The sequence below is a fragment of the Strix aluco genome, chromosome 8, assembly GCF_031877795.1.
Source record: "Strix aluco isolate bStrAlu1 chromosome 8, bStrAlu1.hap1, whole genome shotgun sequence".
Classification (NCBI taxonomy): Eukaryota; Metazoa; Chordata; class Aves; order Strigiformes; family Strigidae; genus Strix; species Strix aluco.
The window spans coordinates 32,702,618-32,715,013 of NC_133938.1; the positions used below are offsets into that span (position 1 = coordinate 32,702,618).

Below are 12,396 nucleotides of genomic sequence, written 5' to 3' on the forward strand. Positions count from 1 at the left end.
TTCTTGCCTCTGGCATGTCTTTCTTCTCCCATTGTACAGCATAGGGACAAGTATTATGGACCTGACTTTATTTTTCCACAAGTTGGGTTTTTTTGAAAGGGAGAATGTCAATAAATAATGAATACTTTTGGCTGGATCTTGCCTACTGGTTTATTTTCTCTAGCTCCCTGTTTTGGGTGAGTTTGGCCATTGGTTGTCCCAGCAGTGCAGCTGCTTTTGCTCTTCATGCTGACTCGGTCTTGGGGCTCTTTTGAAATGACACCAGTAACATATTTTTGTTTTGTTTTGTTTATTACATAATTTAAACATTTTGCTGATAAAGTTTTTTTGTCAATGACCGTTTTTTTCATATAGCAACAGAAGAAAAAAAAAAATTAGGCTCCAAAACTTTTGACAAAGGTGAAATTGGTGGAATGGCAACTTCAACCCCTTTCCCTCCCCCCGCTTTTTTTGTTTTGTTTTCCAAAAGGCGTTTGAAGTTCATCTCTTTTTCAACAAATTGCACTGTTTAAAAGTGGAGGTTCAAAGACCAAAACCCATGAGCTTCTTCCCACCCCTCCCCTGCACCCTGGAAACCCAAGTCCTCACCTCCCTGGAGGTCACGTGGATCTTCAGGGATTTTTTTTTTTTTTTCCATACCCACCCAAAGACATTTTCCAAACCAGTCCCAGAGCTGAACAACCTGTTACAAACCCCCCATCCCACCCCCCCGTACTGTGAGTTTTACTGAGCAGATACACGAAGGCGCAGGTAAGACTAGTAAGACAGAATATACTCATCATCCATACCACAACGCTACATCTCTAAGGCATGCCGTCCTAACTGTGATGGGATGCCCTGCGTCCCATCTCGCGTACCTGAGGGAGGGAGGGAGGATCTGAGATGGCTCTCGGACACGCCACCTGCCTTCCTTCTCCATCTCCTTTGTTTTATTTCCCTGTGTCTTTTCCTCAGTTAAAACCCACTGTCCTTCCTCCCTCTTCAAAGAAGCACCGCTCCCCCAGAAGGTTAAAATCCCTCTCTATGTGTGTGTGTGTGTGTGTTTTGGAGGGTGGTTGCTACCATTGCTTTTTCTCCTCCAGCTTGGAGCTAAGAAACATGGGTGATATCTGGCAAGGAGAGGAGGCTGCTGTCTGAAATAACTTCTCTGTTGGGGTGGAGAGGGAGGAGAGACTGAAAAACTGAACATGTGAGAACAACAAGTGGAGACGAGTCTAGCTCCTGGTTTACATATGTTGGGTATCTCATGGATGAGATGTCCCAGCACAGGCACCTGTGCAGCATGTTAGCTAAGGGAGCTCAGTAGAGTGTTGGTGAGCAGCTCGAACTGGCTGAAAACTTCCCTGGAGAAGAGGTGTCCCTGCACTCCGAGTCCCACATGTTCTCGCCACCCTCTCTGCTTTGGTGCCTCTGTATCTCCTCACCCCACAGAATAGGTGTAAAACCACCTGGAGGTGTCAGAGCTGGTGCTGAGGGAGGGGTTCAGCTGCTGAATTTATGACAGGTCCCGAACAAGTGTCTCCATGCAGAGGGAAATCCCTGGTAAGGAAAGACCTCTTCTGGCCTTTGGGCAAGTCACATCACTTCTGTCTCTCTTGCTTTCCCTTCTGGGAAGGGCTGTGCCCTCCTCGAGAAGTTGTTAGGTACTGCTCATAAAACCCTGCCCACTGCAAGGAGCCTGTGGCTGCAGGCTACCTTGTTTTGTCCAAAACTCCTTGCTGTTATAGACACACCAGCAGCACTCCTCAGGTCACCAAATTTAGTGCAATGTCTCATCTTTGGAGCTTCCATGAGAGCAGCATGTGGCCCTTTGTAGATGTTTAAGGAAAAAAAAAAAGGTAATTTCAGATCTTTCCCTGAAACACCCTGGAGGACTCTCAGCCTTCAGGTGTCTCAATGCAACACTGTCCCTTGCTGGGGACCAGCAGCTAGTCACAGCACCACCCTAGGAAAGTCACAAAGCCAGCATGGGCAATGGTCGTGCTTTGGGAGAGGGTGGTGGCGTGGGCTAGCCTGAGCCTAGTTAGCCCAAATTTGTGGGGAGCAGGCAGATGTCCAGGAGCTATAGGCAGCAGGGCTATACCCAAGGTGATACAAGGTTAGATGGAGGAAAAGATGAGGAGTAAAGCAGGACTGTACCTTCCTCCTTGTGGCTGTGACCTTTCCCAGGGGCTGTGCAGGGTCCTTGCACCCTAAGGGTGCTCAGCAGGACAACAGCCTGCTTCAGCAACCCTCCTCTCTGCAGGACTTAATTTTCTTTTTCTCCATGTTGCCTGCCCTGCTTTTAATGCGAGCATCTCCACTAGGCTCCATCCCTGGCATCCGGGGTCATGTCACAGGCAGGAGAGCAGGAGCCTGGCATGTCCCAAGGGATGTGCAAAGTAGCCACAGCCGGTTTGGGAGGGGGAAAGTATCATGCATTTAATAAACTCTTCAAAGAGAGGAAGAGGGTAGGAGTGGAGGGAGAAGGGGGAAGTTTACAGATAGAAATGGAGATCTGGAGGCTAGAGGATGGGGATGGACCCAGCCCCCATGAAGCTCAGCCAGGTTTGGGGCAAATTCTCACGAGAGGCTTTGGGTCACCACCTACTTCTTTCTCTCTTATTTCTTGGCTTCATAAATGACAGGTCTCTTTCTGGGTGCTGTGGGCCCCCTCCCACACTGCCCCCAACTCCACTTGCCTAGGTGGTGGCTTGGGTTCACTTGCAGCCAAGGAAAAGTGAGACATGACATCCCCCCTACTAATGCTTTGACAGTGATGCTTGCCAAGCCTCTGCTCCCCTTCAGAAATGCCCTCTCCATGATTTTTCAGGGCCAGGATGAGGATTTTGTTAGCTGGGTTGTCCTACTGCTGGCCTGGGGAGGTTGACCCACAGCGGGGCACTGAACCATTTGGGTTACAACTGGCCGCTGCCAACCAGGATTCATTTGGTCATTGTGTCGAGAGGTCCAACAGGCTCGCACTAAAACTATTTAAGAAAAAAAAGTCCACCTAGATTTATTGAGCGTAAGTACTGTAAGATGATGCAGAAGAGGAAGCCCCTGTTCTGAGCATGCTGGGAGGACGGACCGGGGGGACCACTTCCCAGTGACATGCTGGGATGGGGGTGCTGGAGCCACTTCCCCTCAAGTGCACCGAGCACATCGCTCTTTTACTGGTCCCCCCTCCCTCCATGCATATGAGGGGGAGGGTGGTTCCCCAAAAAAAGAGACCAAACCGTTCCCCTTGGGGCCGTGCTGCGGTTCCCTGGACATTGCTGCACAATGGAGCGTTGGGTGAGAGGCAGACACGGGCAGGAGGCCATGGGGTGGGGAGAGAGATGAAGACACGGACTGAGAGAGAGATAAAAGAGTGATGGAGAGCTGTAGGCAGGCGGGACACGAGGACTGTCTCGCTGCAAGACCTCTGGCACTTAGCCGGAGGCGTTGATGTAGAGCTGGCTCTTGAGGATGTAGTCGATGACGGGCTGGCAGAGGTAATCCACGACGTGTCCATCCCCGTGCTGCAGGGCCAGTCTGGGGGTGTGGGAGGAGAGAAAGGGGTCAGAGCCCACCTGGGTGGGTCAGGTGTCCCTGCAAATGGAGGGGCTGGCTGGGGCCACCCCTCTCCCCGCTCTGTAGTGGGACTTCCCCTGCATCACCCACCTGCTTTTGGTGGAGCTGACGACCGACATGGGGTGGTTTGAGTCATCCTTCACCACCAGGATGTTGTTCTGCAGGGGAAGGAGGAAGAGAGGAGTGATGGGATGTCCTGAAAGCGGGTGTCTATCCCACCAGCCCCCCCCCCCCTGCTGGCCTCAGGGGCTGCTGCATGGTGGCCTCATTCCTCATCCCACCTAGCAGCTGAAAGCATCTGCCCTCGAGAGGTTTTGTGCCCTGTGGCAGAAGAGTTCACCTGGGTAAAGAGTGGCTGCAAGTCCTCTCGCAGCCTTCCCCGGCCACACATGCATCCACTTACTTTGTACTTGCGGAGTATGGAGGAGTGGTTCATGATCCGGTCGGGGTCTGCTCCATCCCGCGGCACCACTACGATTCCAAACTCCCCGACAATCACCTCCATCTAGGAGCAACCCAAAGCAGGGAGAGCTTTATAACCGCCCCATGCAAAATCTGCCCCTATCTGCCAACTCCGCTGCACCATGAAAGCTGGGCCATGGTCTGGATGGAGATAGAAAGTGAATTTGAGGCTATCTCAACAACCTTTGGCAGAAACAGAATTATCAAGGCGTGGTTAGTGGTCTGCAGTGGATGAAATAAAAAGGCACATGGTTAAATCCTATTACTAGACGTTGAGATTAGGCTTTAGGGAAGACTTGTCATGGTAGAAGGAGGGTGGCAGCAGAAGAGGTTGCTCAAGGAGGATGTGACCTCTGCCTTACTGGAAAGCTTTATGAGCAGGATGGATGTATTGGTCCTGACAGAGGTCTTGTGGGGTTGTTCTTCCAAGGTTGTTTGTGTCAAGGCTGGTGCCAATGCCAAGTTATCCACTGCATGGGGACAGCTCCCACTGCTCACACCCATCTCGGGTGAGACAAACCAGGCTCATCCAAAAGACTTCTGGATTGGCAAATTCAGGCCGTAGGAGCCCGTGAGGTCGTGCTTTGGCATCCAAGATTTTGAGTCCTTTGTGCTGGGCACCAAGATTTGAGTCAGATTTTGCAGCCTTTCAGAGGACATATCTGCCAGCTAACTGTTTTAAAAAACTTAGATGTAGTAACTGATTTAAAAATGGTTGAGAGGCTCAAGGAGGGGGTGGTTTGCATTGACCACCCAATTTCAGCGAAGAGCCAGGTGAGCTCCCATAGCCAGCATCGTTCTGCCTGCTGGGAACAGCATGTGGGTGGGCAACCCACCCTCTCTCTAGGGCTGGCATCCTCCCGTGAAAATATGGCTTCTTCAGACAGGGACCACAGTGTCCAGGGTGCCAGGTGTCCTGCTGCAGTCCTTCGCTAACTAGAGGGGGTGGGGAGGGGGTGTTACAGAGAGGTGGGCAGTGGATTTCATCCATTTGAGTTGTGGCTGTGAAGGTCCTGAGATGGGCTTGTGTCAGCTGTGAGTTGGTGTTAGGCATCATCTGGCTGATGAGTCAAGATGGTTTTACTTCTTGGTCTTCATAAAGATGGGTACTTGGGTACCCCACATTGCAGGAAAAGCCTTTTATTAAGTGAAAGCTGTTGATTTGGCTGTAAATGTGTTTCATTTCTAACATCTGGCTAACTTTTGTAAATAGCTTATTTCCTATCTCCACACCTCACTCTGCTGGGACTGGCATCTACTTGATGCTGGCTCCTTCCAATGGATGAGGAGTGGGAGCACAGCCTTTGGAGGTTCTTTGGGATGGGCTTACCCTGCACCCTGGGTGATGTCCTCTGCGTGAACGGTGAGTGGGAGTTGGGTTTGGTTCTACGGAAGGGGAGGCTGGGTAGAGTTGGTGACTCTGGAGCAGAAGACCCTGTCCCTCAGGCTGCTCGTGTGTAGAGGAGGTGAGAGTCAGGGTTGGGATGGAGGAGGCAGTGGGAATGGTGGGCACAGCTCCTGCCATCCCAGGACCTGAGCGGCTCGCTCCCAGGAGTGCTGACTGCGGGAAGCAGAGGAGGAGGAAAGGACCCTGGGGAAGAGGAGCACAGAGGGGTGCCCAGCGGTGGTGACTCACGTCTGCCTCGTTCCAGAGACCAGGGATGCAGAAGGACTCCAGCAGGTCACTGCCACAGAGCAGTAAGATGCGAAGCTCTGAAGAAAAGAAACAGAAACTCAGAGGTGGGAGCAAATGGGGCTGAGCATGCACCGCCCCCACCCCACCCTCCCATTGCACTGTGTGTGGGGATCCTCTTCTGCACACACTTTCCCTGCCAAAACAAGTCCCGCTAAAGATCCTGTGGTCCTTCTCGCATCCCTACTGGTGCCAAGCATCAAATACCCTTGACCTACTTTATTTCAGCTCCTCTCTTGTGCTGATGGGTTGTTGTCAGCATTGCTACATGCTATTCAACTATGGTGTACTCCAGCCCTGGAGGTCATTTCTCCTCATTATAGGCACCCACAATCACTTCATGTTCTGCTGCAGAGTCTCTAGCCACAGGGCAATGGGGAGAGCTCAGAGCCCTGGGCATGGTTGTGTTTGCTTTAGCAAAGCTGATGGTGAAGCACCAGAGGTTTTCCTTGCTCATCTTGAAGGACTTCCACGTCCACCATCTCTCTCCTCAGGCTGGGTCTAGTGCTTGCTGACAGCTTGGCTTTGCTGCTCAGCAAGAAAGTTGTGATGTGGGAAGGAGCCTTCTGCTCTGACAGGCCCATAAAGATGAATTTAGTTGCACAACCACCAGAGAAAAGCAATAAACCCACCTGGAGGGGTGGGAAGAGGTGTCTGCATGGGTAGATGCCTCCCTGGTTGGCACTTGCAGGTGGCCAGAGCCTTTACGCTCTGCATGGTGCCGGTGCTTGGATGGGTGTTGTGCCAGGCTGTGTGTGAGCTAGCCCATGAAATGAGTCTCAAAACCACCAGCGAGCTCCCCATGTAGAGCCCTGGATGATGTATGGTGGTGCCAAGTGCGTGGCAGCCCCATGGGTCTAAAGCCCCTAAAGGGCTTTAGAGAAAGGGGCACTGTGGCTGGTTGGGCAGCTGAAAGCCCTCCTGCTGCCATACGCAAAGCTCTGCAGGGCTTCAGGTGATGCGAGGATGTGGTGACACCAACATGGGGGGGGGCAAGTTTGACGGCACTTGGGGTGACTTTCAAGGCATGATGCCGTGGCAGTTCTGTGTCAGTGCTGGGAACCAGGTCCCCACTGCCTGCTCCCTCATTTCAGGCTGCTTGTCTGCCAAGGGAAGGGGGTTCAGGCCAGTTTAGCACTGCTCCTGTTTCACCCCTGAGACCAGTTAGCTGGCATCGGGGGGCAGATGATCGAGCATCCTTCACTCGCCACCAGATCTTCTCCCAAGCTGCGTAGCGCTAGCCCAGAGGAGCCGAAGTGATGTGGAGTGGGGCTACATACTCACCGATCTCCTCGTATCTCATCACCGTCCCCAAGTTGGCATTTTCATCTGGGAAAGGGAAGCAAGAGAGAGGTGCTGGTACCTGGCCTAGAAAAGGGGGCTGGGAGGAAGGCTGGGGGCTGGAGCTAAAGCAGAGGTGATGCTGAACCTTTCCTCTACGTACCCACAAAGGTGAAGCGCTCCATGGGTGGGCGGACGCAGCAAATTCGGCTCAGGCTTTCTCCCACCTTCCCCAGGATCTTTGCTAAAGGTGAAGAAGGAAAATTAATAGGAGAGAGGCTGTGCAACCAGCCTGCACAGGTGCTTTGGCCACCCTGGTCCTGCGCCTGGGTGCGGGAACTGCTCTCAGCATCTCCTCACCACCTCCTTTCGTGGTCTTAACTCCCAAGAATGCTATGCTGTGCCTTGAAGGTACCAGCTGGACAGTTAAATCACTAAAAAAATCACAAAATGTTCATTTTTATGGGATTTAAGTAATGCCCCCTCTTTTCCTCAGCTAATACCTCCATGTCCCACAACCCACTGGCTCGTGGTGGACCCAGCCACATCCCCTCTCCTGCCAGTTCATCCCTTGCATGCACCCCATGGGTACCAGGTAGCCTTTCTTAGCTGATCTCACTGCCTGGACATCATCCAGCTGAAGTCTGGTGAGATTCCACAGCCATTTTAAGCCGTTCTTGGCTCCCCTTGCTGTGCTAGATGTTAACTAACTCCTCCATCACAGCTTGCCCTGACTTGGTGTATGGAGCCTGATGAGTGACCTGACCCAAAAATAAGAGGATGGAGCACTGTTCCTAATGCTTGGCAGCTCTGACTGGGAGGTGAGGGGCGGGGTGGTAGTCATCCCCCTCCTTCACCCGCTGTTACCTACCAGCGGTGGGCTTGTTGGAGACGTTGTTGTTGTTCTGGTAGATGGTCTGCGAGGACTCGTTCTGGGGCTGACCAATCACAGGGGTGATGGAGGGCGTGTTGACGTTGGAGAGGATGCAGCCAGTCACTCTCTGCAATGAGGGTGAGATGTAGCTGGAACAGTGACTTCACCCCCGTTACCTCCCAAAACCTTTACGACCCCCATATCAAGCCTCTGCACCCCAGGCTGTCTTTAGCAACAGGTACGTCCAAGCTCACTTTCGGATCCCCACTCCCATCCGACCTCAGCGGGCGGGCCTGGGGCTAGCAGGACCCTGTGGATAATGACTCATGATTAAGGCTGGGGATGGTGGGATTAACGTTCTGAGCAGACCCACAAGGCTAGCAAGGCTGCAGCCATGCTGCCTGCAGGCAGGCATTGCCCCCATTGCTTCGAGGTGCCCATAAATTCCGATGAATAAATAAAAATACAGCAGCCGATGTATCAGTGGTGCAAAGCCAGAAGCTTACATGTTACCCTGGGCACAAACATGCTCTCTTCTCTCCACTGGTCTCTGCGCGAGAAGGAAGGCATCTCCAGGGGCTCCCTGCCTTCAACACCACAGTCCCTGAATGCACTGGACATCCCGCTGGGCTGGTTAATTCTACTTCTGTGCCTCCTGTCCGGGCTGCCCCTGAGTTTGTATGATGCTGGTTTATCCATTTCCCATCCCTGGTTTGCTCGCTATAACCCAGTGTTGGCAGCAGCCCTGCTCTTCCCATCGCTGCAGTCGCCTGAGGGCGGTCACCTTCCTCCTTGGTTCTCAGGCCTGCCTGGGCTTTGGAGGGACTTTTCCTCCTGGGTTTTGTGCTCCCCAGGGACTTCCCAGACACTGAATTTTCCCACTGAGTCACTCCGTTGGGTTCATACAGTTTAGCTGGTGAGTGGGGACGCCCTTCCACCTCTCCTTCCCCTCAGGGTGGAGCAAGCAGTTGGCATTAATGTTTTGGCTTATGCCCACCCCTGCCTTCACTCTGCCTTCACCCCTGCTCTCCTCCTGGTGTACGTGGGGCTGGGATGGCTGCTGGCTCCAGCTGGAGGGCTCAAGTTGCCGTTACCATCAGGGCAAGGAGCTCAAAGTGGCTGTGACAAAGTATCCCACACCTCTTCCAGGTCAGGATTTCAGGCACGTTCCTGCAAGCCTTCTCTCTGTCCCAGTCATATTTTGGTTGTTGATGCCCATGTACTGATGCAAGAGCAACCCCACTCCTGTGCTCTCCCCACGCCCTCACCCTGGGTGCACCCACGGCGCGGGGGCTGCCTCACCTTCATCAGGTCACGGTGGTGCTCCAGCACGCTGCAGGTGGTCTGCCAGGTGTCCTGGTAGCACTCCCAGGGGTCCACCCTGTGGGGAGCACACAAGGCAACCATGTTGGCCAATGGCTACTGCCTGGACCTCCTGGCCATGCTACCTCCTCTCCACGGGGCCAGCCAAGAGTGCCATGAGCAGCCACCATTGGTCCTCCAGCTCCGCCATGGACCATGTCCTTCCTCCAGCCCTTCCATCCAGCTCTCCCTAATAGCTCTGGGGACCTGAATGTGTACCTGGACACCTTTCCACTCTCGGTACCCAACTAACTGGCTTTCATTGGCTTGGATGTAACTACATGTGTGATGACCTTGTTTCCTGAGGGCACCCCAGAGGTGTTTCTGGTCCCACCTCAGCCACCAGATGCCACATGGCAATGCTGGGAAGGGGAGAGTCCGTGGGCTGGTGCTGCAGGTGTAGAAAGGGAAGGTGTCATGGCACAAGGCTGGGTGTGTACTGGGTGACTTTGGGCCTCACCCAGACACCACAGACTCAGCAAGGGGCTTGCAAGACCCCCTGAAGCCAAAGGGCTCCCTTGACGGATGGTGTAACACTCCTCATTGGTTGTCTGCTGGACTAGGAGAGGAAGGCCTCTGGTTTTTAATCAAGCTGTGGCTGGGAGAGGAGAAAGTCCATCCTGGAGCTCTAGCAGCTGGTTGCATCTCCACTTTGCATGCAGGACCTTGCCATCACGGTGCCGGAGAAGGGGCAGGGGCTGCTGGGGGCTGCTGATGCCATGGCGGGTGTGGGCTCTGCCACTCACCTGATCCAGTCAGAGGACTGGACGGCCAGTTGGCACATGGTCAGGCGGTGCCGGCTCGAGACCAGACCCTGCAAGAGAGGGTGATGGAGGAATGGTTACAGGAGGAAAGCATCATGCCCTGGCCAGCCTGAGCTTGCAAACCTTCCCACAGCAGAGCATTGGGCTCGCTCAGATGAGACAGGCCATAAGGACTTGTTCCTGCCCACAAAAATTTATTTAAGATCCTGTTTGCTGGAGGGGAGGAGTCCCTGCCTTGCTTCAGCCCCGGTTATGCACTGGTCGGTGAGATTTGCTCAGCACCACCACTCTCAGCCCTGCACTGCAGTAGGACCAGATGCAGGAATGGTGGTTTCTTGATGAAATTTCTCCACTTTTCAGGAAAGGAGAAAACTCTCTCCTCTCCTAATTTGGATTTCTGCCCAGCCCCAGGAAGTGCTTTTAAAGGTCTGTTTGCATCATTGTCATCCCCACAATAAAATGGCTTTGAAATCATTCAGACAAAAAAACCCCAACCCAACAAGATGACCACCACTGTTTTGGGTGAGAACGTTTCTCTTTGCTGTCTAGTACTTTGGCTGGTTGTAGGGTCTCACTGCAGTTTTTATCTAAAGAGAGAGTGGTTTCATCCTCTCCCTCCTCTCGGAGACTTTCCCATGGTCAGGAGATGCCCTTGGCAGAGGAGGTCCATGAAAGGACCACACGTGCAGGCAGCACTACCCAGTGCTTGCCCCTGGCTTCTGAGATACCCTCTCATGTAGGAAGCAGAAAGGGAAAATGGGGACAACCCACCGTCTTCCCGTAGGAGTCGTGCACAGGCGAGACAATGCCACCGATGACGATGAAACGTCCGGTCTTGTGCAGGTAATCCCGGGCTCGCTCTGAAAGAGGAGGACAAGGAAAAGGGTGCAGGGGGATTCAGCTGGACCCACCGAGCCCCGCAATGTCCCTCTGCCATCCACCAGCTTTGCCTAATGCCTGTGGAGCAGCTTATACCGGCTTGGTCAGCGCCAGGTGGGGAAGGTGACCAAGGGAAGGGCTGGATTTGTCTTTACTGCCCATCTCATTCGGTGCCATCCTTGGTGATATTGAGCATGGACCTTCCTGGGGACCCCCAAACCTTGCAGGAAGGAGGATTTGGTGGAAGAAAGCAGGTCTTTAGCAAAAGCTAAATCACATTTAAACCCCAAATCACCTTCCACCACCTTGCCAGGGCACCAGAGGGACAACCAAAAGCCTGCACCACCAATGAGAGCCGCTCAGCAGAGACAGGCTCTTTCGGCAGCCCTGGAGGAACCAGGCTGAGCTCACTAGGCAATGCATTAAGCTGGTTCATTCACTGCCTGCAGACAAATCCTTTCCTTTCTATTTTTTTCTGCTTATAAACTACATTCACCCTTTCTCTCCCCATGACTTCTCCCTTCCTCGCTGGCTATGGTTCGTTGCTGACTACCAGTCAAAAGTTTTCTTAAATGGCTTTCCTCACCTCAAGCATCACTTCTGACAAAGACCCCTTATGTGTGGGCAAGATTAAAACAGGATAATAACAAAACCTGCTGCATCCACCACCACTAAGCTATGGGGACAACTCCATGGTTTTATGAGAAGAAAACTTTTTGCTGGCTCACATGTTGGCAGCTGGCCATAGCTCCTGCAGGAGGATGTCAATACAGACTGGGGATGGATGGATTGAGAGCAGCCCTGCCAAGAAGGGATTACTGGAGGGTGACAAATTGGACATGACCCGGCAATGTGTTCTCTCAGCCCAGAAAGCCAAGCATGTCCTGGGTGCATCACCAGCAGCGTGGGCAGCAGGTCCAGGGAGGGGATACTCCCCCTCTGCTCCACTCTCCTGAGACCCCACCTGGAGCACTGCGGCCAGCTCTGGGGTCCCCAGTATAAGACAGACATAGACCTATTAGAATGGGTTCAGAGGAGGCCATGAAAATGGTCCGAGGGTTGGAATGCCTCTGCTATGGAGAAAGGCTGAGAGAGTTGGGGTTGTTGAGCCTGGAGAAGAGAAAGCCCTAGGGAGACCTTATTGTGGCCTTTCAATATATAAAGTTGGTTTGTAAGAAAAACAGAGACTTTACCAGGGCCTGTAGTGACAGGACAAAAGGGCAACAGTTTTAAACTAAAAGAGGGTAGGCCTAGGGTAAATATAAGGAAGACATTTTTTTACAATGAGGGTTGTGGGACACTGGAATATGTTGCCCAGAGAAGTTGTGGATGCCCCACCATTGGAAGGGTTGAAGGTTGCGTTGAGCAACCTGATGAAAGAAGTCCCTGCCCAAGATGTTTGAAGGTCCCTCGTAAACCATTCCGTGAGTCTGTGATTCTAAGACGTGCTGTTTGTTGACAGCCTAAATAAGAATTGCCATCACGCACAGGTTGCACGCACGAGTGCTTAGCATGGATGGATCCCC

General features: G+C 52.9%; 1 protein-coding gene across 1 annotated transcript in view; it reads right to left on the minus strand.

Annotated features, from left to right (window-relative positions):
* Positions 1–272: 272 nt before the first annotated feature.
* NMNAT2 (nicotinamide nucleotide adenylyltransferase 2) overlaps positions 273–12,396 on the minus strand; it is a 29,427-nt gene continuing 17,303 nt past the window's right edge. The window contains exons 2-11 of the mRNA XM_074833095.1: positions 10,763–10,851; positions 9,974–10,041; positions 9,168–9,246; positions 7,863–7,992; positions 7,155–7,235; positions 6,995–7,039; positions 5,654–5,730; positions 3,959–4,060; positions 3,646–3,713; positions 273–3,516 (exon numbers count right to left, since the gene is read on the minus strand). Of these exons, the coding sequence (XP_074689196.1) occupies positions 3,414–3,516; positions 3,646–3,713; positions 3,959–4,060; positions 5,654–5,730; positions 6,995–7,039; positions 7,155–7,235; positions 7,863–7,992; positions 9,168–9,246; positions 9,974–10,041; positions 10,763–10,851 (842 nt within the window). The 3' untranslated portion in view covers positions 273–3,413. The remainder of the gene's footprint in view (positions 3,517–3,645; positions 3,714–3,958; positions 4,061–5,653; positions 5,731–6,994; positions 7,040–7,154; positions 7,236–7,862; positions 7,993–9,167; positions 9,247–9,973; positions 10,042–10,762; positions 10,852–12,396) is intronic.